Source organism: Oncorhynchus clarkii, chromosome 28 (assembly GCF_045791955.1).
Source record: "Oncorhynchus clarkii lewisi isolate Uvic-CL-2024 chromosome 28, UVic_Ocla_1.0, whole genome shotgun sequence".
In the NCBI taxonomy this organism is placed as follows: Eukaryota; Metazoa; Chordata; class Actinopteri; order Salmoniformes; family Salmonidae; genus Oncorhynchus; species Oncorhynchus clarkii.
The window spans coordinates 14,517,486-14,542,903 of NC_092174.1; the positions used below are offsets into that span (position 1 = coordinate 14,517,486).

At 42.7% G+C, this 25,418-nt stretch overlaps 1 protein-coding gene across 2 annotated transcripts in view; it reads right to left on the bottom strand.

The window, feature by feature from the left end:
- Window positions 1-25,418, bottom strand: part of LOC139387252 (choline transporter-like protein 5-A) — a 102,379-nt gene that overhangs the window by 22,235 nt on the left and 54,726 nt on the right. For both annotated transcript variants that reach the window (XM_071133362.1, XM_071133363.1), the window contains exons 2-3: window positions 16,098-16,146; window positions 5,780-5,853 (exon numbers count right to left, since the gene is read on the bottom strand). In XM_071133362.1, coding sequence (XP_070989463.1) covers window positions 5,780-5,853; window positions 16,098-16,146 — 123 coding nt within the window. The remainder of the gene's footprint in view (window positions 1-5,779; window positions 5,854-16,097; window positions 16,147-25,418) is intronic.

Consider the following 25,418-nt stretch of genomic DNA (forward strand, 5'->3'; position numbering starts at 1 on the left):
CTGGAGGAAAATGGAGGGTCATGCTTTTTCAATTTCAGTCAGGGGGAGGGTTTAGTACTGTTTTAAATCTAGTCAAGGGGAGGGTTTAGTACTGTTTTAAATCTAGTCCAGGGGAGGGTTTAGTATTGTTTTAAATCTAGTCAAGGGGAGGGTTTAGTACTGTTTTAAATCTAGTCAAGGGGAGGGTTTGGTATTGTTTTAAATCTAGTCAAGGGGAGGGTTTAGTATTGTTTTAAATCTAGTCAAGGGGAGGGTTTAGTACTGTTTTAAATCTAGTCCAGGGGAGGGTTTAGTACTGTTTTAAATCTAGTCAAGGGGAGGGTTTAGTACTGTTTTAAATCTAGTCAAGGGGAGGGTTTGGTATTGTTTTAAATCTAGTCAAGGGAAGGGTTTGGTATTGTTTAAATCTAGTCCAGGGGAGGGTTTAGTATTGTTTTAAATCTAGTCAAGGGGAGGGTTTAGTACTGTTTTAAATCTAGTCAAGGGGAGGGTTTGGTATTGTTTTAAATCTAGTCAAGGGAAGGGTTTGGTATTGTTTAAATCTAGTCAAGGGGAGGGTTTAGTATTGTTTTAAATATAGTCCAGGGGAGGGTTTAGTACTGTTTTAAATCTAGTCCAGGGGAGGGTTTAGTACTGTTTTAAATCTAGTCCAGGGGAGGGTTTAGTACTGTTTTAAATCTAGTCAAGGGGAGGGTCATGCAAATTGTAATTGATTACATTTAAATATTTCTCAGTGTTTTAGAATTAGTCGCTATATATCGATGTGTGTCCAATACCGCCCCTCATCTCTCATTCTTCACTGGGCGTGCAATACCAAGTGAGCCTATAGGCTATCTAGTGAGGTCTCAATAAATTATCCATAGCCTATAGGCTAGGGGCTACGAAGTGCGTGCTGGGAGAAGCAAAGAGAAAAGTTATATTTCTAAGATAGCTGCTGTCATGGTGTAAATAAAACTACGCTGCATTACACACTGCAATGGGTATTCCAACCCTGAGCCCCGGGCCTGCTCTGCTTTTTCTGATCAAAAATGTTGTTGTGTTCTGCCTAACCAATGGTTGTGCTGTGTAGGCCTACGGTGGCAGTTCACTAATTTGTGATTAGGTCTAGTCCAAAAAGTATTGCGCGAGGACTAGCCTATACCCTATGTTCTATTCAAATTGAGAAGGAGAGCGCGAAGATGGAAAGGAGGACCGGTGGCTACTACTATAATAGATTTTTATTGAAAACAATATGTTTCTTGCCCAGGATATATTTATCAGAGTTATTGGCCTCTCAATAAGACAGATTCGACATATTTACACTGTGGTGCTGAAACTTGAAGCAGCAGCACAATCCATCGGAAATTGACAGCTAATGTTGCTGAAAGTAGGCAAATTAGAGTAGGTATAATTAATTAAAACGGGTCTTCATTTGAATTAGACTTTACTAACAACAAGAGGGCATTGTGTTGGAGCCTATTTCTTCCTATTTAAGAAATTAGAGGTAGGCCTACCTGTTTGACAGATGAAATCTAGCTATAGGCTGCTATCTCCATATCCATCCATTTGTCGGTCAATTTCTCCACCCACCATACACTCTTTAAATAGCCTACCTACGTGTCAGTGAAGGGCTGTTAAGTTCAAACCAAGACTCGAATTGAGGGGGTGTGAGAGGGTATGCCATAGATCTTTCTTTAATTAAAGAAAATGGCAATCACTGGCCTACCACGTGTTATCTTAAGATTTTAAAGAAAATAAAACGGATCCGATTATATAAAGGGATCAATAACAGCGATTTGGTCTGCGATTCTTTATGCTAGAAACAAGCTGTAAAATACCCAGGAAAGACGTGACTCCGATGCATATGGGGATATCATTGTTTAGTTTGTTTGTCATTCAAAGGCTGAGCTACAACCTTCTAAAGCCGAGGAGACAAAACATTTACTTTGCTTGGGAAGTAATCTAATTCTGTCACTATCCATTGATTAAGCTATTCACTTTCTGTACAATAGAAGATGTTTAAACTCAGACAGCTTTTAGGGAAACACTTGTGACCCTCTCTCGTTGGGTTTAGCAAAGGAAGAAGAGTAGCCAGCAGTTAAAGCTTACATTTTTCTGTGTCGTAGGCCTACTCTGTCTGGGGTGGAAAGGTAGGCCAACTCTGTCTGGGGTGGAAAGGTAGGCCTACTCTGTCTGGGGTGGAAAGGTAGGCCTACTCTGTCTGGGGTGGAAAGGTAGGCCTACTCTGTCTTGGATGGAAAGGTAGGACTACTCTGTCTGGGGTGGAAAGGTAGGACTACTCTGTCTGGGGTGGAAAGGTAGGCCTACTCTGTCTGGGGTGGAAAGGTAGGCCAACTCTGTCTGGGGTGGAAAGGTAGGACTACTCTGTCTGGGGTGGAAAGGTAGGCCAACTCTGTCTGGGGTGGAAAGGTAGGCCTACTCTGTCTTGGGTGGAAAGGTAGGACTACTCTGTCTGGGGTGGAAAGGTAGGCCTACTCTGTCTGGGGTGGAAAGGTAGGCCTACTCTGTCTGGGGTGGAAAGGTAGGCCTACTCTGTCTGGGGTGGAAAGGTAGGCCTACTCTGTCTTGGATGGAAAGGTAGGACTACTCTGTCTGGGGTGGAAAGGTAGGACTACTCTGTCTGGGGTGGAAAGGTAGGCCTACTCTGTCTGGGGTGGAAAGGTAGGCCAACTCTGTCTGGGGTGGAAAGGTAGGACTACTCTGTCTGGGGTGGAAAGGTAGGCCAACTCTGTCTGGGGTGGAAAGGTAGGCCTACTCTGTCTTGGGTGGAAAGGTAGGACTACTCTGTCTGGGGTGGAAAGGTAGGCCTACTCTGTCTGGGGTGGAAAGGTAGGCCTACTCTGTCTGGGGTGGAAAGGTAGGCCAACTCTATCTGGGGTGGAAAGGTAGGCCTACTCTGTCTGGGGTGGAAAGGTAGGCCTACTCTGTCTGGGGTGGAAAGTTAGGCCTACTCTGTCTGGGGTGGAAAGGTAGGACTACTCTGTCTGGGGTGGAAAGGTAGGCCTACTCTGTCTGGGGTGGAAAGGTAGGCTTACTCTGTCTGGGGTGGAAAGGTAGGCCTACTCTGTCTGGGGTGGAAAGGTAGGCTTACTCTGTCTGGGGTGGAAAGGTAGGTCTACTCTGTCTGGGGTGGAAAGGTAGGCCTACTCTGTCTGGGGTGGAAAGGTAGGCTTATTCTGTCTGGGGTGGAAAGGTAGGTCTACTCTGTCTGGGGTGGAAAGGTAGGCCTACTCTGTCTGGGGTGGAAAGGTAGGCTTACTCTGTCTGGGGTGGAAAGGTAGGCCTACTCTGTCTGGGGTGGAAATGTAGGCCTACTCTGTCTGGGGTGGAAATGTAGGCTTACTCTGTCTGGGGTGGAAAGGTAGGCTTACTCTGTCTGGGGTGGAAATGTAGGCTTACTCTGTCTGGGGTGGAAAGGTAGGCCTACTCTGTCTGGGGTGGAAAGGTAGGACTACTCTGTCTGGGGTGGAAAGGTAGGCCTACTCTGTCTGGGGTGGAAAGGTAGGCTTTCTCTGTCTGGGGTGGAAATGTAGGCCTACTCCATTCCTAGCCTGTAGTTTTGGTAATTTGTGTGGTATTAAAAAAGATTCTGCTAATATATAAAATGACATACAATTCCATTAAATGTTTACGAAAGGAATTTTTTTCTTGGACCTACAAACAATATGAGAAATTCTTGCAATGCTTTTACTATAAAGGAGATAGTTCCAGCCCTACTCTGGTCCACAGTGGTCTGCGAACCCACAACATTCTGCCCCATAGCCATATGTGCTGTCAAAATTCCTGCGTTGCCATGTAATGCTTACCAGATGAAGAACAGTTTCTAAAAATGCATATCTAAGGCAATTGTCTGTCCAAGAAGTGAGGGTAAGTGGTAGGCATGTTCTCTGTATCCATTTTTTGTTTTAATTATTATTTTGGGTATAGGGGAGGGTCATTTGTTTTTTTTAAGTGTTACAGGAGGACTTAGGTCAAATATATTTTGCTGAAGGCAGGGCCATCCATTTTCATTTTCCGAGGTGTCCAATTTTCTCTAAGTAACCCTGATTATAAACAGCGTTCACTCCATGAAGGCTAATATTTAGTCTGTCCAATGCTAGTCTCACTTCCTAGACTTGTAGGAAGGTGAGAGATCGGGTTTTGTCCAATACATGTAGACCTATATGTCATGAAAAGTTGTATAAATCAAATCAAATCTTATTTTTCACATACACATGGTTAGCAGATGGTAATGTGAGTGTAGCGAAATGCTTGTGCTTCTAGTTCCGACAATGCAGTAATAACCAACGAGTAATCTAACTAACAATTCCAAAACTACTACCTTATACACACAAGTGTAAAGGGATAAAGAATATGTACATAAAGATATATGAATAAGTGATGGTACAGAACGGCATAGGCAAGATGCAGTAGATGGTATCGAGTACAGTATATACATATGAGATGAGTATGTAAACAAAGTGGCATAGTTTAAAGTGGTTGGTGATACATGTATTACATAAAGATGCAGTAGATGATATAGAGTACAGTATATACGTAGACATATGAGATGAATAATGTAGGGTATGTAAACATTATATTAAGTAGCATTGTTTAAAGTGGCTAGTGATATATTTTACATCAATTCCCATTATTAAAGTGGCTGGAGTTGAGTCAGTGTGTTGGCAGCAGCCACTCAATGTTAGTGGTGGCTGTTTAACAGTCTGATGGCCTTGAGATAGAAGCTGTTTTTCAGTCTCTCGGTCCCAGCTTTGATGCACCTGTACTGACCTCGCCTTCTGGATGATAGCGGGGTGAACAGGCAGTGGCTCGGGTGGTTGTTGTCCTTGATGATCTTTATGGCCTTCCTGTGACATCGGGTGGTGTAAGTGTCCTGGAGGGCAGGTCGTTTGCCCCCGGTGATGCGTTGTGCGGACCTCACTACCCTCTGGAGAGCCTTACGGTTGTGGGCGGAGCAGTTGCCGTACCAGGCGGTGATACAGCCCGACAGGATGCTCTCGATTGTGCATCTGTAGAAGTTTGTGAGTGCTTTTGGTGACAAGCCAAATTTCTTCAGCCTCCTGAGGTTGAAGAGGCGCTGCTGCGCCTTCTTCACAATGCTGTCTGTGTGGGTGGACCAATTCAGTTTGTCTGTGATGTGTACGCCGAGGAACTTAAAACTTACTACCCTCTCCACTGCTGTTCCATCGGTGTGGATAGGGGGGTGTTCCCTCTGCTGTTTCCTGAAGTCCACAAACATCTCCTCCCTGTAGGCCGTCTCGTCGTTGTTGGTAATCAAGCCTACCACTGTTGTGTCGTCCACAAACTTGATGATTGAGTTGGAGGCGTGCGTGGCCACGCAGTCGTGGGTGAACAGGGAGTACAGGAGAGGGCTCAGAACGCACCCTTGTGGGGCCCCAGTGTTGAGGATCACCAGCCAGCTGGTCTGCGCATGCTCTGAGGGCGCGGCTGGGGATGCCGTCTGGGCCTGCAGCCTTGCGAGGGTTAACACATTTAAATGTTTTACTCACCTCGGCTGCAGTGAAGGAGAGTCCGCATGTTTTGGTTGCGGGCCGTGTCAGTGGCACTGTATTGTCCTCAAAGCGGGCAAAAAAGTGATTTAGTCTGCCTGGGAGCAAGACATCCTGGTCCGTGACTGGGCTGGTTTTCTTTTTGTAATCCGTGATTGACTGTAGACCCTGCCACATGCCTCTTGTGTCTGAGACTTTGTCTCTATATTGACGCTTAGACATCCTTACACTTTCCTGGTAATAGTGGTTATGGTTTTGTATCCACTCACCCACAGTCCCCAGTGCTATGTATCCAAGGATGACGATGATGAAGATCACACAGCAAAACACGTCTGTACAGCTTCTGTAGAGAGAGAGAGAGAGAGAGAGAGAGAGAGAGAGAAAGCGAGAGAGACAGAGAGACAGAGAGACAGAGAGAGAGACAGAGAGACAGAGAGACAGAGAGAGACAGAGAGAGACAGAGAGAGACAGAGAGAGAGAGAGAATGTAAATATCCTTGACAAGGCTTTCAATACTCAACATACTCACAGAGAGAGAAACGATAGGAGAGAGAAATTAGAGTGTAAAAGGGAGAGAGAAACGAGAGGAAAGAGATAAGTACCCATCAAGGCCTCGTTCATTATTCTGTTTAAGATCAAACCGCAGCCGAGGGGAACCATGGCGTTGATGAGATGTTTTCCAAACGTTTAAATGAAATATTAACCTCAACAATCTGCTGCTATGAATCCCTGTGGACGCGTCACATTCCCACACTCTCTTTCCCTGGGTTTGGCCACTGGAATGGCTCTTGCAGTGTCTGTACTAGTGTGTGTACCAGTGTGTGTGTGTGTGTCAAGTGCTTCCATGTTTCTCTGGACTGGATATTGTCACTTATCCACAATAGGTAGTGTGCATGCAAGTGTTCCAATCCATGATTTGATTTGAGATAATTGTTAGCGTGGCCTCCAGGAAATCATTGATCCAGCGACCTATCTAGTTTCATGTTTAATCACAAAGGGGACTGTGAAGAGACAAAGCCATTTTATATATCTTGTATTGTCATTTGAACTGTACTATGTATTATGTCATGCTTCATGTGGACCCCAGGCAGAGCAGCTGATGCTTTTGCAGAGGCTAATGGGGATCATAATTAATACATAATTACTCATCTTACATATCAATCGAATGTGTAGAAATCCCTCCCTTGCCTCCCAGCTGACTACTTATAGAGCACTGAGGTAATGTCTGATTACTCCAATTTGATTGGTTGGGATTGACCTCTATCAATGAGGACTTCATAAGTGGCAGCGTTTGTTTTGGGCGAAAGTTCCACAATTTAGACCATTCCATTGGTCCTTAAGTGAAATCTCCACCCAGCCCAGGGACCGGGCAATACAAAATGAGAGCACCCAATCCCTTTCACCAGCAGTATACTTTCATTGGAATGCATGAACCTCAACAGTCCAGGTTAGTGGGTTATAACAGACCATGACCGTAAGGTGATGTGTTTAGGGAATAGTGATCAGGTTGTGATTGGCAGCACTGGGTCATTGAGTTGACAGTGTTAGTAGTAGACCTGGTGTTGAGCTGCACAGCAGGCTTTCACAAAAACATTGCTCAACGCTCCCCACTGCTCCCTAGTGCTCAATAATTCAGTCTTTAGCTGAGCAGCACTTTTCCCAGATCCAACAGGCCTGCCGAGACACACAGAACTGTACACAAATACACACATACACAAGCACCTGCACGCACGCACGTGCACGCACGCATACACACGCACAGCCATGCATGCATGTATGGTGCACGCACGCGCACACACACACACACACACACACACACACACACACACACACACACACACACACACACACACACACACACACACACACACACACACACTGTTGAGCCGTGTGAGTAGTTTAGGATCCCCATTATCTACTGCACATGCAACAGCTACTCTTCCTGGGTTCCTCATAAAACGCACAAATACATGACAAAGTACAGAACAGTTATAGACAAGGACATTACATTATGTTTAAATAATAATACATCAATAAAAACTAAACAAGCAAAATAACTGAATAAAACAAGCGTTATATATTGGAAAGACACTAAGAGACAACAAAAATACTATTTACACACAATCCTATTAAGTATTCATATTCTTAAATACAGTTAAGCAGTAGTAGTAGAAGGAATAGTGGTAGGACAGGTTGAAGGTTCTGCCTCCCTGTTGATATTAGGTCTGCCCATAGTACAGTAGTTAGTGTTTTCCTGCTCTGTCCTTTCCAGTCCTCTGGAACAACCATGAGTGATGCTGAAAGCATAACACTCTCCTCTTAACTCTCATTCACCAGCTGATGAGAATTAAACACACTGACTTGAGAGCAGAAACAACAGCTAAACTCAAGCAGAGAGAGAGAGAGAGAGAGAGAGTGAGTGTGTTTATGCGTTTGTGTGCAGGCTTGTGGGTGTTTGTGTGCAGGCTTGTGGGTGTTTGTGTGCAGGCTTGTGGGTGTTTGTGTGTAGGATTGTGGGTGTTTGTGTGTGTGAAAAAAAGTTAGAAAGATAATACATTTTCAGAATCAGGATTCTAAAGAGCCTGAGGACACTAAAATCAACTCAGAGTAGCACACATTGATAATGTCCCTATATACACTACCGGTCAAAAGTTTAGACACACCTACTCATTCAAGGGTTTTTCTCTATTTTTACTATTTTCTACATTATGGAATAAAATTGAAGACATCAAAACTATGAAATAACACATAGAATCATGTAGTAACCAAAAAAGTGTTAAACAAATCAAAATAGATGTAATATTTGAGATTCTTCAAATAGCCACCCTTTGCCTTGATGACAGCTTTGCATACTCTTGGCTTTATCAACGAGCTTCATGAGGTAGTCACCTGGAATACATTTCAATTAACAGGTGTGCCTTGTTACAAGTACATTTGTGGAATTTCATTCCAGGTTCATGCGTTTGAGTCAATCAGTTGTGTTGTGACAAGGTACAGAAGATAGCCCTATTTGGTAAAATACCAAGTCCATATCATGGTAAGAACAGCTCAAATAAGCAAAGAGAAACGACAGTCCATCATTACTTTAAGACATAAAGGTCAGTAAATACGGAAAATTCAAGAACTTTGAAAGTTTCTTCAAGTGCAGTCGCAAAAACCATCAAGCGCTATGATGAAACTGGGTCTCATGAGGACCGCCACAGGAATGGAAGTCCCAGAGTTACCTCTGCTGCAGAGGATAAGTTCATTAGAGTTAACAGCCTCAGAAATTGCAGCGCAAATAAATGCTTCACAGAGCTCAAGTAACAAACATATCTCAACATCAACTGTTCATTGGAGACTGCATGAACCAGGCCTTCATGGTCTAATTGCTGCAAAGAAACCACTACTAAAGGACACCAATAATAATAAGAAACTTGCTTGGGCCAAGAAACATGAGCAATGGACATCAGATAGGTGGAAATGTGTCCTTTGGTCTGGAGTCCAAATTGAAGATTTTTGGTTCCAACCGCCGTGTCTTTGTGAGATGCGGTGTGAGTGAATAGATGTGCATGTGTATTTCCCACCATAAAGCATGGTGTGGGGGTGCTTTGCTGGTGACACTGTCTGAGATTTATTTAGAATTCAAGGCATACTTAAACAGCATGGCTACTGCAAGATACACCATCACCTCTGATTTGGGCTTAGTGGGACTATCATCTGTTTTTCAACAGGACAATGACCCAACACACCTCCAGGCTGTGTAAGGGCTATTTTACCAAGAAGGAGAGTGATGGAGTGCTGCATCAGATGACCTGGCCTCCACAATCCCCCGACCTCAACCAAATTGAGATGGTTTGAGATGAGTCAGACCGCAGAGTGAAGTAAAAGCAGCCAACAAGTGCTCAGCATACAGTACGTGGGAACTCCTTCAAGACTGTTGAAAAAGCATTCCAGGTGAAGCTGGTTGAGAGAATGCCAAGAGTGTGCAAAGCTGTCATCAAGGCAAAGGGTGACTAAATTGAAGAATCTCAAATCTAAAATATATTTTGATTTGTTTAACACTTTTTGGTTACTACATTATTCCATATGTGTTATTTCATAGATTTGATGTCTTCTCTATTATTCTACAATGTTGAAAATTGTAAAAATAAACAAAAAACCCTTGAAGAATGAGTAGGTGTTCTAAAACTTTTGACCGGTAGTGTATACAAACAAACAACCTGCAGAGTACAGTTTCTATCCTTCAGTATGTTCCCATCTATCTCCCTCAGAGTGATACAATAGACAGGGGTCCCTAGTTACATAGTTAGAAATCATTTGTACACTGCAAATTGACCGCAAGAATCTCAAACACATATAGTATTTGAAAAAAACTGAATTTCAAATATTGCGATACGATCACATACTCTATTTATACCTGGGAATAATTGGTTACAGATTTCCTTAAAATTAAAATCACATTTAGCTTATTTCCTAATAATTTTACAATACTCTATGTCCAAGAAAAATGATTTTAAAAGATAAAATAAAAATGGATTATTTTTTGCTCAGAAAACTTGGAAAAAATCATGCTACATATTTTAGGAAAAAATTAGATATATTTCACCTTTATTTAACCAGGTAGGCAGATTGAGAACAAGTTCTCATTTACAACTGCAACCTGGCCAAGATAAAGAAAAGCAGTGGGACACAAACAACAACACAGAGTTACACATGGGATAAATTAACGTACAGTCAATAACACAATAGAAAAATCTATGTACAGTGTGTGCAAATGTAGAAAGATTAGGGAGGTAAGGCAATAAATAGGCCATAGTGGCGAAATAATTACAATTTGGCATTAACACTGGAGTGATAGATGTGCAGATGATGATGTGCAAGTAAAGATACTGGGGTGCAAAAGAGCAAAACAATTTTTATAACAATATGGGGATGAGGTAGTTGGGTGTGCTATTTACAGATGGGCTGTGTACAGATACAGTGATCGGTACGCTGCTCTGACAGCTGATGCTAAAAGTTAGAGAGGGAGATATAAGTCTCTAGCTTCAGTGATTTTTGCCATTTGTTCCAGTCATTTGCAGCAGGGAACTGGAAAGAAAGGCGGCCAAAGTAGGTGTTGGCTTTGGGGATGACCAGTGAAATATACCTGCTGGAGCGTGTGCTACAGGTGGGTGTTGCTATGGTGACCAGTGAGCTGAGATAAGGTGGGGCTTTATCTAGCAAAGACTTATAGATGACCTGTGTTTGGTGACAAATATGTAGCAAGGGCCAGCCAATGAGAACATACAGGTTGCAGTGGTAGGTAGTAAATGGGGCTTTGGTGACTAAACGGATGGCACTGTGATAGACTACATACAATTTGCTGAGTAGAGTGTTGGAGGCGATTTTGTAAATGACATCGCCAAAGTCGAGGATCGGTAGGATGGTCAGTTTTACGAGGGTATGTTTGGCAGCATGAGTGAAGGAGGCTTTGTTGCGAAATAATAAGCCGATTCTAGATGTAATTTTGGATTGGAGATGCTTAAGGTGAGTCTGGAAGGAGAGTTTACATCCCAGGTATTTGTAGTTGTCCACATATTCTAAGTCAGAAGTAGTCCAGAGTAGTGATGCTAGTCTAGTCTGATGTGCGGGTAAGGGCAGGAATCGACGTGCAGGTGCGGGTACGTGCAGCAATCGGTTGAAGAGCATGCATTTACTTTTACTAGCATTTAAGAGCAGTTGGAGGCCACAGAAGGAGTGTTGTATGGCATTGAAGCTTGTTTGGAGGTTTGTTAACACCGTGTCCAAAGAAGGGCCAGATGTATACAGAATGGTGTCGTTTGTGTAGAGGTGGATCAGAGAATCACCAGCAGCAAGAGCGATATCATTGATATATAGTACTGTCTTTTATCGATGGCGGTTATGATATCGTTTAGGACCTTGACCGTGGCTGAGGTGCACCCATGACCAGCTCGGAAACCCTATTGCATAGTGGAGAAGGTACGGTGGGAATCGAAATGGTCGGTGATCTGTTTATTAACTTGGCTTTAGAAGACTTTAGAAAGGCAGGGCAGGGTGGATATAGGTCTATAACAGTTTGGGTCTAGAGTGTCTCCCCCTTTGAAGAGGGGGATGACTGCGGCAGCTTTCCAGTCTTTGGGGATATTAGATGATACGAAAAAGAGGTTGAACAGGCTAGTAATAGGGGTTGCAACTATTTCGGCGGATCATTTTAGAAAGAGAGGGTCCAGATTGTCTAGCCCAGCTGATTTGTAGGGATCCAGATTTTGCCGCTCTTTCAGAACATCAGCTATCTGGATTTGGATGAAGGAGAAGCGGGGGGGGGGGGGGCTTGGGCAAGTTGCTGCGGGGGGTGCAGAACTGTGACCGGGGTAGGGGTAGTCAAGTGGAAATTATTGTAGATTTATTGGTGGTGACAGTGTTTCCTAGCCTCAGTGCAGTCGGCAGCTGGGAGGAGATGCTCTTATTCTCCATGGACTTTACAGTGTCACAAAACGTTTTGGAATTAGTCCTACAGGATGCAAATTTCTGTTTGAAAAAGCTAGCCTTAGCTTTCCTAACTGACTGTGTATATTGGTTCCTGACTTCCCTGAAAAGTTGCATATTGCGGGGGCTTTTCGATGCTAATGCAGTACACCACAGGATGTTTTTGTGCTGGTCAAGGGCAGTCAAGTCTGGAGTGAACAAAGGGCTATATCTGTCCTAAGTTCTAGATTTTTTGAATGGGGCATGCTTATTTAAGTTGGTGAGGAAAGCACTTTTAAAAAACAACCAGGCACCCTCTACTGACAGGATGAGGTCAATACCCTTCCAGGATACCCGGGCCAGGTCGATTAGAAAGGCCTGCTCGCTGAAGTGTTTTAGGGAGCGTTTGACAGTGATGAGGGGTGGTCATTTGACCGCGGATCCATTACGGACGCAGACAATGAGGCAGTGATCTCTGAGATCCTGGTTGAAGACAGCAGAGGTGTATTTAGAGGGCAAGTTGGTCAGGATGATATCTTTGAGGGTGCCCATGTTTACGGATTTAGGGTTGTACCTGGTAGGTTCCTTGATAATTTGTGTGAAAATGAGGGCATCTAGCTTAGATTGTAGGACAGCCGGGGTGTTAAGCATTCCCAGTTTAGGTCACCTAACAGTATGAACTCTGAAGATAGTGGGGGGAATAAATTCACATATGATGTCCAGGGCACAGCTGGGGGCTGAGGGGGATCTATAACAAGTGGCAACAGTGAGAGACTTATTTCTGGAAAGGTGGATTTTTAAAAGTAAAAGCTTGAACTGTTGGGGCACAGACCTGGATAGTATGACAGAACTATGCAGGCTATCTCTGCAGTAGATTGCAACTCCGCCCCCTTTGGCAGTTCTATCTTGTCGGAAAATGATGTAATTGGGGATGGAAATTTCAGAATTTTTGGTGGCCTTCCTAAGCCTGCACTAGAATAATTAAAAAATAATAAACATTGGCCTGTGAGCTCTATGATAAGGAACGACCACCTCTGTCTGAAGGGTGATGGACAATTTATAGAGATAAATCACCAAGACAGTCACCTCTCAACGCCGCGCTGCAATTTTTGTGTTTCCTTTCAGGAGTTATCGGCACACAAAATGTTGTTTTATAAATCACTGCCTCTGAACCAGTCATGTGATTGGGGGGCCCTGTGCTGTTCGCTTAATCGCTGTCATAAATTCAAATTTCACAGGAGAATTTAGGAAGGAGAGAAACAGTCAGATTATGAGAATTGATGCGACTTGGGATTCAATAGCCTGGTCCATGATCTGTTCGTGCTCTTTTGCCAACTTGCGGCAATCAGTGACAAGGAGTTGGAAAGGCAACACAAACCGATCCGAGACCAGGCTAGAGATTCAATAGTCAACTGGTTTAATCTGCGGCCATCTTTAAAATCCCATCCTTAAACGACTCCATATCGCTCACTCAAAATAGACATTGAAGAGACTGAATTAATGTCTCTCGTTTTTAATTAAAATCACTGATCCATTCCTGCAGGACTGCTTTATGTCTCTGAATAGGAACTTGATTAATGATTCTAACAATTGCTGTGAACGGTAATGAGAAGATGGCAGTTGGCACCCTGAGTGAAATATGGGCTTGAAATTACAACTGCACATAACAAAGCAAATCTATATTTATGAGCTCAAAAAGAACAACCAGACAAAAGTGTCCCCAAATAGGCCTAGTCAAAGTTTTCAGCATCTTTGAGCTACTGTAAATGATTGGATAAACAGACGGGAGGAAAAAAACGATTCCTCTTCTGTGTGGCGAGCCAGAGAAAATATATGGTCAGCAGCAGAACTAGTAAATGGGCGGAGGAGGGTGGGTTCCATACGTCTCCTTGACAGGAACCGAGAAGTGTTCTTAGAGTCGAGGGTGGGGGGCAGAACTTGACAAATAGAGGGTCGCTAGCTGGCTACAAACCCTTCACTTTATCATGTCCACTCATTGGTTTTATAACAACTTTGCAACAAACTGCACTTGTAAGTTTGAACACGGATATCGTAAGGACATGAGACATAGGACATGAAATAGCAAGCGACCCAAGCGCGTATTTTGAGGTATGAGTGTGTAAGACTCTCATAGGTAGCTCTCATTATACAGGTAGGACTCTCACTGTTTTAAAGGTGAAAACTAACTATATTCTAATACAGAAAAAGGTTAAGCAATACACATACACAGCTTTAGAAAATTTTTCAACATAGTCTTAGTTATCTGGGGAGGATCTCTGTCTTGTTGGGTAGCTGAAACATATCTTTAATAAGATATCCACTGAGCCCTGAAATGGCTGCTTGGGTGAAAACACTGATACAGAGAAATCCTAAAATAATCAAATAGAACAACATTAACAGTTATTGTGTAGCTATAAAAAGTGTGATAATTTAATCATTAATTCCTGTGTAATTTTTGCCACCAATAAGAGCTTCCTTCACACACACACACACACACACACACACACACACACACACACACACACACACACACACACACACACACACACACACACACACACACACACACACACACACACACACACACACACACACACACACACACACACACACACACACACACAGGATCTATAATTACATCTCTGCAGCTCCCTACTCTGACTTCAAGGGAAGCCTTCAGTAAAGGATCAATGTATTTTTCACATTCTCTATGGGAATAACTGCAATAATGTACTCTTACCCAATTAAGAAGTGAAAGACACTTTCCCTCATCTGCTAGCGAAGGTGTTATTTATCGTCAATTGAGCCTTGTGAATATAAGCTGATGAAGAAACAGTTGGAGATGGCAGATCTGAGGTCTATGCACCCACACCGCTCTTCAAATCATACAATTAGTCCTAATACATTTCCATTGACAAACACTCAAAACAAAACCACAAAGATGACAACAATCCCCACAACGCCAATCCTCCAGCATTGTCCCACCATAACAATCAACCACCCAGACACTTTCATTTTCCCCTCTCTTTTCCCCTGGATAGGTTTTGTCAGTGATGTCCAATAAAGGATTTGAAGTGTCCTCCTCATTGCTTATTTAAACATCCCACTCTGCTCCACTCCTTGCCACCCCTCTTTGTCTGGCTCGAGCCGGTTGACCTGGTCCCTGTTCCAGCTGGTTGGCACTGCAGCCACACTGATTGCAGCCAGTCAGTCACCTGAGTCTCTAATAGCCATTGATTTCCTCCCCCTTTTTCTCTGGCAGGCTTTTAGCTGTGACACTGTCAAGACGGGAGAGAAAAGGCTTCTGTCAGGTTTAATGCTAGGAGATGGGTAGGGAAGGGAGGGTCTGTATCATCTGTGAAGGCTGGCTAAGAAATCTCAAATGTTTGGGTTTGTAATGTAGTGGCAAAGACATGTATAATATTATTGGTATTAGAATAGAATGTTTTATCTCTATGGTTAATAGTCTTTCTGTCTGAGGAGATTTGTGCTTTTCCAAAGCACCAAATCCATCTATTAAATTCTATGGATTAATATTTAGTTATTTCACCAAAGGATAATCTCTTATAATATCTGAAATGTAAGTTAAACACTGGGTCTACACTGACATTTCACAGGGAATAGGCTTAACTCACATTCAATATTAGCTTGAAAGTTAATGGCTATAGCCTATAATTTCATTTTTTTTTCAGTTCAGCCAAAGCAGAGATCAGAGCAGACCATGGGTTCCGTCTCAAATGACACCCTATTATTTAATTAGTGCACTACTTTTAGAGGGTAAGGGACAAAGCCCTTCATTCAATAAAACATAATGTTTTATATCAAATCAAACACTACTGTCGATATGGGCAGTTCCATGGTGACTGAGTCTTTAACATTGATGTGTAGTAGTCCTAATAGTTGTGTAGTACATCACCGAAGCCCTAAAATGTGAGCAGTACATCACCAGTGGGACAGCCCTTTGGCAGCACTCTCATTTCATCACCACTGCTAGCTATTAGCAGCAGTATAGTGAAAACACTCACCGTCTGGAAATGGGATCACACATAGCAACAAGCACTCAGTGCCTCTCACAAATGAAACAAGACCCACTGTTGAGCTGTGAAGGCAAAAGCAAAGAAGGCAAAAAGGGGGAAATTACCTATTGCTGATTGGTCCTCTGAATGTGGGGTCAAACTTGCTTGGTTCTCCTGAAAAAGAGAGGTTTGCACATTAGTCAAAGTGATACGAAGAGTAACGATACGAAACATAATTAAACAGCTGTCAGCTTACACTTAATAACCAAACAGCAAGACCCAACAGACATGATTCTGTCCATGTAGTGGCCCTGGTCTTTGTGTGAGAAAAGTTGAAGAAGCCACAAAAGAAGAAAAACAAAGGTACAAAAGGTTCAAGTCAGTGACCTGGAAAGCTTTGGGGAGAGAAGACTGAGCTGAGTTTGAAGGTATTCTGCTCATAAATTCTGTATCTGTCTCCAGTATAGTTCCACTTGTCTGCCTGTGGTAGCAGTGTGAGAGAGGAGTAGTGTAGAAGGGTGGTGGTGTGTGTGTGTTGAGGGGGGGTGACAGAGGTTAAGAGACTGAGGCAGAGAAAGAGTTTGTGATTCTGGGCGGAAAATGACTTCATGGTGGTTTGTTGAAGGTGACTTTCCTGAGTTTGTTTTCACATTCGCACTCAGGTGTATGAATGCCAGTCATCCCCCATCCAATCTCTCTCTTCTTGTCCGACTAATGCAGCTTGAGTGACTTTGCTGAATGAAAATCCGGCACTTGAAATATGAGTGTGAAAAAATTGAGTGTGCTCATTGAACAATTATTTAATCTCAAACCAAAAACAAAAGATTCAGTTGATTGGCAGGCCGCAGTTTGTAGAACGAACACCTCAATTCAAGGTGCCTTTAAAGGGGAACTGCACCCGCTGATTTGGCCTCGTTTTTTGGATTGTTCCCCAAGAAATGCTGGCGGCCATGAAAAGAGTTGGCTTGGGGGTGTGGTTTGCTGTGGGTTACTTGGGTGTGTCCTTGCCACCACCCAGACACACCCATCTGCCAGAACCTTGCCCGCAGCTACTTCCTCCCACTCAATCACAACAAACAAACCTCCTGCAGGTTGAGTTCAATAACTACAGGCAGATGTATGGTGAGATGCCAGAGGGAGCTTTGAATAGGTAAGTAGCATAAAGAATCATATGATAAGAAGGCAATTGATGAATTTATGTAGATATTCTAAACTAAGTGTTTTGATAACTTTAAAATGTAGTAACAGGTCCATGTAGAATAAACAACCCTTTACACTAATACCATAGAAGTCCATAATACCATACCATAGAAGTCCATAATACCATAGAAGCAGGGTTCAGCTAATATAGCAATGTGCATGTTTCACCTTTCGTTGTCATTCCCAGCCGAAACAGATACCGTGTCCATTTTGTCAGGTGATAATGGGGCTACCTGGGCAAACATGTCAGAGTGGTCATACCTTCCTGTGTGGTGTCCCGTATACAGCAGGAGTTCCCTGATCCTAGTGCAGAATACACATGGTTTCTCACTCCCCATATTGACTGATACCATTCAATTCAATAATAAAAAAAGACAATACAGGTAAAAGTTGTCGAGCAAAACTTTAATGCCAGGTCCCTCTACATTCAGAGACATCAGTATCAAGCCCACCTGTCAGTCTGGACTCCATCACATCATCTTGCAAGTCTCTATGTACTGGCTCCATACATGCTTCTATGAACACACACAATCACTGTTCTATTACCAATGGCAGTTAGGATAGGTAATATCTGACACACAAACAGGTCCTATGTCGAAGTTTGAACAGTCAGATAAAACCTACCTAAATTTGTTCTCCCCATCGATGACCGTTGGTGAGCAGGCAAGAGGTGAGGTCTTTGCCAGAGCCTCATTGATGATCATAGCAGCGTAGATTCGCTCCAACATGTGGCTGACTGTTATATTTGTAGGAATTCTCACAGAGAGGACATGTCTGTAGGATGCTGATGAGGGTCCCCTTGTTGGTATTCTCTATGCTGCATGTTCGGTTGCAAACTGTACATGTCTCCAACAACTGCAGCAGGCAATGTTCAAGGTGGTGTTGAATGGGGGGGCCTGTGACAGGGTGACATGAGAGAGCCAAGCCTATGGGTTCGTAGCCTCAACCCCGCAGTGCACGCACACACACACACACACCAATTGATTAATGGACTGCTGAATTTTTTCTCTTGCTTTGTCTGCTCTTTTCAGGATTATGTCTGTCTCCGATGAGTTACCCAGGAAAGGTCTGAAAATAGCCCATTTTAATACAGTTGAAGTTGGAAGTTTACATACAACTTAGCCAAATACATTTAAACTCAGTTTTTCACAATTCCTGACATTTAATCCTAGTAAAAATTCCCTGTCTTAGGTCAGTTAGGATCACCAGTTTATTTTAAGAATGTGAAATGTCAGAAGAATAGTACAGATAATTATTTATTTCAGCTTTTATTTCTGTCATCACTTTCCCAGTGGGTGAGAAGTTTACATACAGTCAATTAGTATTTGGTAGCATTGCCTTTAAATTGTTTAACTTGGGTCAAATGTTTCGGGTGTTTCCACAAGCTTCCCACAATAAGTTGGGTGAATTGACAGAGCTGGTGACAGAGATGGTGTAACTGAGTCAGGTTTGTAGGCCTCCTTGCTCACACACGCCTTTTCAGTTCTGTCCACACATTTTCTATAGGATTGAGGTCAGGGCTTTGTGATGGCCACTCCAATACCTTGACTTTGTTGTCCTTAAGCCATTTTTCCACAACTTTGGAAGTATACTTGGGGTCTGCATTGTCCATTTGGAAGATCCATTTGCGACCAAGCTTTAACTTCCTGACTGATGTCTTCATACTACACCGGCTCCGACGCTCGTCAGATGTGGCAGGGCTTGCAAACTATTACAGACTACAAAGGGAAGCACAGCCGCAAGCTGCCCAGTGACACGAGCCTACCGGACGAGCTAAATCACTTCTCTGCTCGCTTCGAGGCAAGCAACACTGAGGCATGCATGAGAGCATCAGCTGTTCCGGACGACTGTGTGATCACGCTCTCCGTAGCCGACATGAGTAAGACCTTTAAACAGGTCAACATACACAAGGCTGCGGGGCCAGACAGATTACCAGGACGTGCGCTCCGGGCATGTGCTGACCAACTGGCAGGTCTTCACTGACATTTTCAACATGCCCCTGATTGAGTATATAATACCAACATGCTTCAAGCAGACCACCATAGTCCCTGTGACCAAGAACACAAAGGCAACCTGCCTAAATGACTACAGACCCGTAGCACTCACGTCTGTAGCCATGACGTGCTTTGAAAGGCTGATAATGGTTCACATCAACACCATTATCCCAGAAACACTAGACCCACTCCAATTTGCATACCGCCCAAACAGATCCACAGATTATGCAATCTCTATTGCACTCCACACTGCCCTTTCCCACCTGGACAAAAGGAACACCTATGTGAGAATGCTGTTCATTGACTACAGCTCAGCGTTCAACACCATAGTACCCTCAAAGCTCATCACCAAGCTATGGATCCTGGGACTAAACACCTCCCTCTGCAACTGGATCCTGGACTTCCTGACAGTCCGCCCCCGGGTGGTGAGGGTAGGTAGCAACACATCTGATCCTCAACACTGGAGTTCCCCAGGGGTGCGTGCTCAGTCCTCACCTGTATTCCCTGTTCACCCACGACTGCATGGCCAGGCACGACTCCAACACCATCATTAAGTTTGCTGACGACACAACAGTGGTAGGCCTGATCACCGACATCGACGAGACAGCCTATAGGGAGGAGGTCAGAGACCTGGCCGCGTGGTGCCAGAATAACAACCTATCCCTCAACGTAACCAAGACTAAGGAGATGATTGTGGACTCCAGGAAAAGGAGCACAGAGCACGTCCCCATTATCATTGACAGGGCTGTAGTGGAGTAGGTTGAGAGCTTCAAATTCTTTGGTGTCCACATCAACAACAAACTAGATTGGTCCAAACACACCAAGACAGTCGTGAAGAGGGCACAACAAAGCCTATTCCCCCTCAGGAAACGAAAAAGATTTGGCATGGGTCCGGAGATCCTCAAAAGGTTCTACAGCTGCAACATCGAGAGCATCCTGACCGGTTGCATCACTACCTGGTACGGCAATTGCTCGGCCTCCGACGGCAAGGCACTTCAGAGGGTAGTGCGTACGGCCCAGTACATCACTGGGGCAAAGCTGACTGCCATCCAGGACCTCTACACCAGGCGGTGTCAGAGGAAGGCCCTAAAAATTGTCAAAGACCCCAGCCATAGACTGTTCTCTCTACGCATGGCAAGCGGTACCGGAGTACCAAGTCTAGGACAAAAAGGCTTCTCATCAGTTTTTACTCCTGAACAGGTAACCAAATGGTTACCCGGACTATTTGTATTGTGTGCCCCCCACCCAACCCCTCTTTTACGCTGCCCCTACTCTCTGTTTATCTTATATGCATAGTCACTTTAACTATACATTCATGTACATACTACCTAAATTGGCACGACCAACCAGTGCTCCCGCACATTGGCTAACTGGGCTATCTGCATTGTGTCCCACCACCCGCCAACCCCTCTTTTTACGCTTCTGCTACTCTCTGTTCATCATATATGCATAGTCACTTTAACGATACCTACATGTACATACTACCTCAATAAGCCTGACTAACAGGTGTCTGTATAAAGCCCTGCTACTCTTTTTACAAATGTCTTTACTGTTGTTTTATTTCTTTACTTACCTACACAAACACACACACCTTTTTTCCCGCACCATTGGTTAGAGCCTGTAAGTAAGCATTTCACTGTAAGGTCTACCTACACCTGTTGTATTCGGCGCACGTGACAAATAAACTTTGATTTGAGATGTTGCTTCAATATATCCACATAATTTTCCTTCGTCATCATGCCATCTATTTTGCGAAGTGCACCAGTCCCTCCTGCAGCAAAGCACCCCCACAACATGATGCTTCCACCCCCATGCTTCACTGCTGGGATGGTGTTTTCTGGCTTGCAAGACTCCCCCTTTTTCCTCCAAACATAATGATGGTCATTATGGCCAAACAATTCTATTTTAGTTTCATCAGACCAGAGGAGATTTCTCCAAAAAGTACGATCTTTGTCCTTTGTCCGTAGTCTGGCTTTTTTATGGCGGTTTTGGAGCAATTGCTTCTTCCTTGCTGAGCTGCCTTTCAGGTTATGTCGATATAGGATTTGTTTTACTGTGGATATAGAAACCTTTGTACCTGTTTCCTCCAGTATCTTCACAAGGTCCTTTCCTGTTATTCTGGGATTGATTTGCACTTTCGCACCAAAGCATGTTCATCTCTAGGAGACAGAACGCATCTCCTTTCTGAGCGGTATGACGGCTGCGTGGTCCCATGGTGTTTATACTTGCATTTGGAAATTGGAAATTTGGAAATTGCTTTGATTGAACCAGACTTGTGGAGGTCTACAATTTTTTTTCTTCCCCATGATGTCAAGCAAAGAGGCACTGAGTTTGAAGGTAGGCCTTGAAATACATCCACAGGTACACCTCCAATTTACTCAAATGATGTCAATTAGCATATCAGAAGCTTCTAAAGCCGTTACATAATGTTCTGGAATTTTCCAAGCTGTTTAAAGGCACAGTCAACTTAGTGTATGTAAACTTCTGACCCACTGGAATTGTGATACAGTGAGTTATGTGAAATAAACAGTCTCTAAACAAAAGTTGGAAAAAGTACTTGTGTCATGCACAAAGTAGATGTCCTAACCGACTTGCCAAAACTATAGTTTGTTAACAAGATAATTTGTGGCGTGATTGAAAAACGAGTTTTAATGACTCCAACCTGTTTATGTAACTTCCAAGTTCAACTGTATATGTAGCCTTAGAAATAAGGTTCATGAAATCAATAACTTGCTAACATCAGATAACATTCATACAGTATATTAGCTATTTCTGAGACTCACTTAGATAATTCATTTGATGATACATCAGTAGCAATACAAGGATATAACGTCTATAGAAGAGACAGAATGCTTATGGGGGAGGTGTTGCTGTATATATTCAGAGCCTGTAATGCTTAGAGAAGATCTTATGTCAAGTGTCGTGGTTGCAGGTTCACTTGGCACATCTAAAGCCTTTTATTTTGGGGTGTTGCTATAGCCCACCAAGTGCTAACAGTCAGTATCTAAATAAATGTGTGAAATGCTTGATAGTGTAAGTGATATAAACAGAGAGGTCTACTTTCTTGGGGACCTGAATATTGACTGGTTTTCATCAAGCTGTCCGCTCAGGAGAAAGCTTCTCACTCTAACCAGTGCCTGTAATCTGGTTTAGGTTATTAATCAACCTACCAGGGTGTTTACGAAGACTACAGGAAGAAGATCATCCACATGTATCGATCACATTTTTACTAATACTGTAAAACTTTGTTCTAAAGCTGTATCTGTAACCATTGGATGCAGTGATCACAGTATAGTGGCTATATCCAGGAAAGCCAAAGTTCCAACAGCTGGGCCTAAAATAGTATATAAGGGATCACACAAAATATTTTGTTGTGACTCGTATGTGGATGATGTTAAAAATATTTGTTGGTCTGATGTGATTAATGAGGAGCATCTAGACGCTGCATTTGATGAATTTATGAAATTGCTTCTTCCAATTATTGATAAACATGCACCTGTTAAGAAAATGACTGTTAGACCTGTTAAGGCTCCATGGATTGATGAGGATAAAAAAATAAAAAGGTTTATTTTTTTATAGGGGACAATGCACATTAATCAACATCAATATTACAATAATGCAACATCCATGTAAATGTGGAGGGGTTAGCCAAAAGCTCATTTGCACCCGTAGTCCCAGGGCAGCTAAGGACAATTACACAGCCACAATACAAATACTCACTAAAACAATACAAGATACAAATACATCACATCCAATAATATATAATTCTAACGACAACAACAACACTATCATCAACTGTCGTCTTACATATGAGGAACCACAGATAACTCACGTGTACAGGTTTGGATAGATTTTTGCCATGTTTTCAATTCAAATTTAAAAGTATAATAATCAGTGCAGCTTCTCAAGTCCATGGGCATTGTATTCCAGTATACTGTAGCTCTAACAGAGAAGGCCAATCTAGTTACTGCCCTTGTTATCCTGGAGGTGCTTTCCTTGAGCATGATATGCCGGCATAGGGGTGGAGGGGCAAGACCATGCAGGATCTTAAAGACAAGGCTTGCATCTTCATACTGCTTAAAGCTATACAGACTAAATAAATTATGTTTGTAAATGATATGACAATGGTGGTAACTGTTTGGTTTGTTATCAAAAATCTTAAGTGCTTGTTTGTAGAGTGATTCAATTGGTTTCAGAATAGTAGTTCCTGATTGTGACCAGCATGTGAGGCAATATCTCAGATGTGATAAGATCATAGCATGCATATATAGTTTGGCAGCCTCCAGAGGAAGGAAAGGTCTTATCAACCTAAAGTTGGATAATCCAAACTTAACCGTGTTGACCACCTTCTTCACATGTTTCTTAACTGTCAAGTTGGAGTCCAAAATGACACCAAGATATCTGAAGTTAGACACAACTTTCAGATTCTCCCCAATAACAAGAACAGCTCGTTGGGAAGAATCAAATGGATTTCTTAGAGAAGTACATACAAACAGTCTTGTCGATATTTAAATGCAGGCAAGAATTAGTCATTCATTTAGAAACATGTACCATAGCTCCAGTGAACTTGCTAACAACAAATTGTCTATTATTTGAGTGTACATACAGAACTGTATCATCTGCATGTTAACTTGTGGGAGATCATTTATATTGATGGTAAACAGAAGGGGGGCTAATATTGACCCTTGTGGGACCCCAATGTTATAGTAAAGAGAGTCCGACTGAGTGTCCCCCAAACGAACCCTTTGACTTCTGTTTGTCAGATAGGAATACATCCAACTAATGACTTCAGTGGACACGTTAATCGAGGATAGTTTGTATAGGAGTAACTCATGATTCACAGTATCAAAGGACTTTTTAAGATCCAAAAAGACTGCGCTGACTTAACCACCAATGGCCAGTTTAGATCTCTTTTTAGTGAGCTTTCTAACCACCAATGTAACATTGTGGTCAGATATGTCAGTTAGTAAATTACTGGACATAATTATTCGATCAGGTCTGTTTGTAAATACCAGATCAATTTGAGTCTGGGATGACTGTGTTACTCTGGTAGGACCTTGTATTATTTGAGTCAGGCTGAAATAATCTGTGATCTCTGAGTTTTTTCCTGCAAGGTTTGTTTTCCCAGTTTATATTGAAATCTCCCACGAAGACACCTTTTTATAATCACATGCTTTAAACATGGCATTTAGATTGTCATAAAACAAGATACCAGATGTTGGTGGTCGATATAATCCAATAATAGTAAGAGACATATGAGGGGAGAGGAAGACATTCCGCCCCATACATTCAATGCCATTGGCATGTTTCCATATGATACCATTGCATGTAAAGTTATCTTTCATGTACATAAACAATCCACCCCCTCTGCCCTCTCCCTTGTCCCTCCTGAATATGGAATATCCAGGGATGTTAAAGGCAGAAATAGGAGAAGATTTCTTCAGCCATGTCTCAGAGAAACAGAAAACATCTAGATTAGAGTCATTCAATAAATGAATTGAAAAACTGTATGTTTGAAAGAGATGGGGAAAAAGAGTGGCTAATAAGTCTGGCTGCACATCTGACTGGCTTACTTACTGCAAATTGAGAAATTATGTGACAAAACTTTATTATGAAGCCAAGATCAATGATTTAAATTCAACTCCATCTTTCATCGAATCAGGCGGCTGATTCATCACAAAACCATTTGATGTTGCCAATTATTTTAATAATTATTTCATTGGCAAAGTGGGCAAACTTAGGGAGGAAATGCCAACAACGAACAGTGAGCAACTGTAGTCATGTATAAAACAACAAAGAATTAAATAAATGCAGTGCAAGTTTGAATTTTGTAAAGTTAGTGTGGGAGAGGTGGGAAAAATTATTGTTATCGATCAATAATGACAAACCTCCTGGCATTGACAATTTAGATGGAAAGCTACTGAGGATGGTAGCTGACTCTAAAGCCGTTCCTATCTGTCATGTTTTTAATCTGAGCTTAGAGGAAAGTCTTTGTCCTCAGGCCTGGAGGGAAGCCAAAGTAATTCCGCTACCCAAGAGTGGTAATGCGGCCTTTACTGGTTCTAACAGCAGACCTATAAGCTTGCTGCCAGCTCTTAGCAAACTGTTGGGAAAAATTGTGTTTGACAAAATACAATGCTATTTCTCTGTAAACAAATTAACAACAGCCTTTCAGCATGCTTACAGAGAAGGGAACTCAACATGTACTGCAATGACACAAATGACTGATGATTGGTTGAAAGAAATTGATAA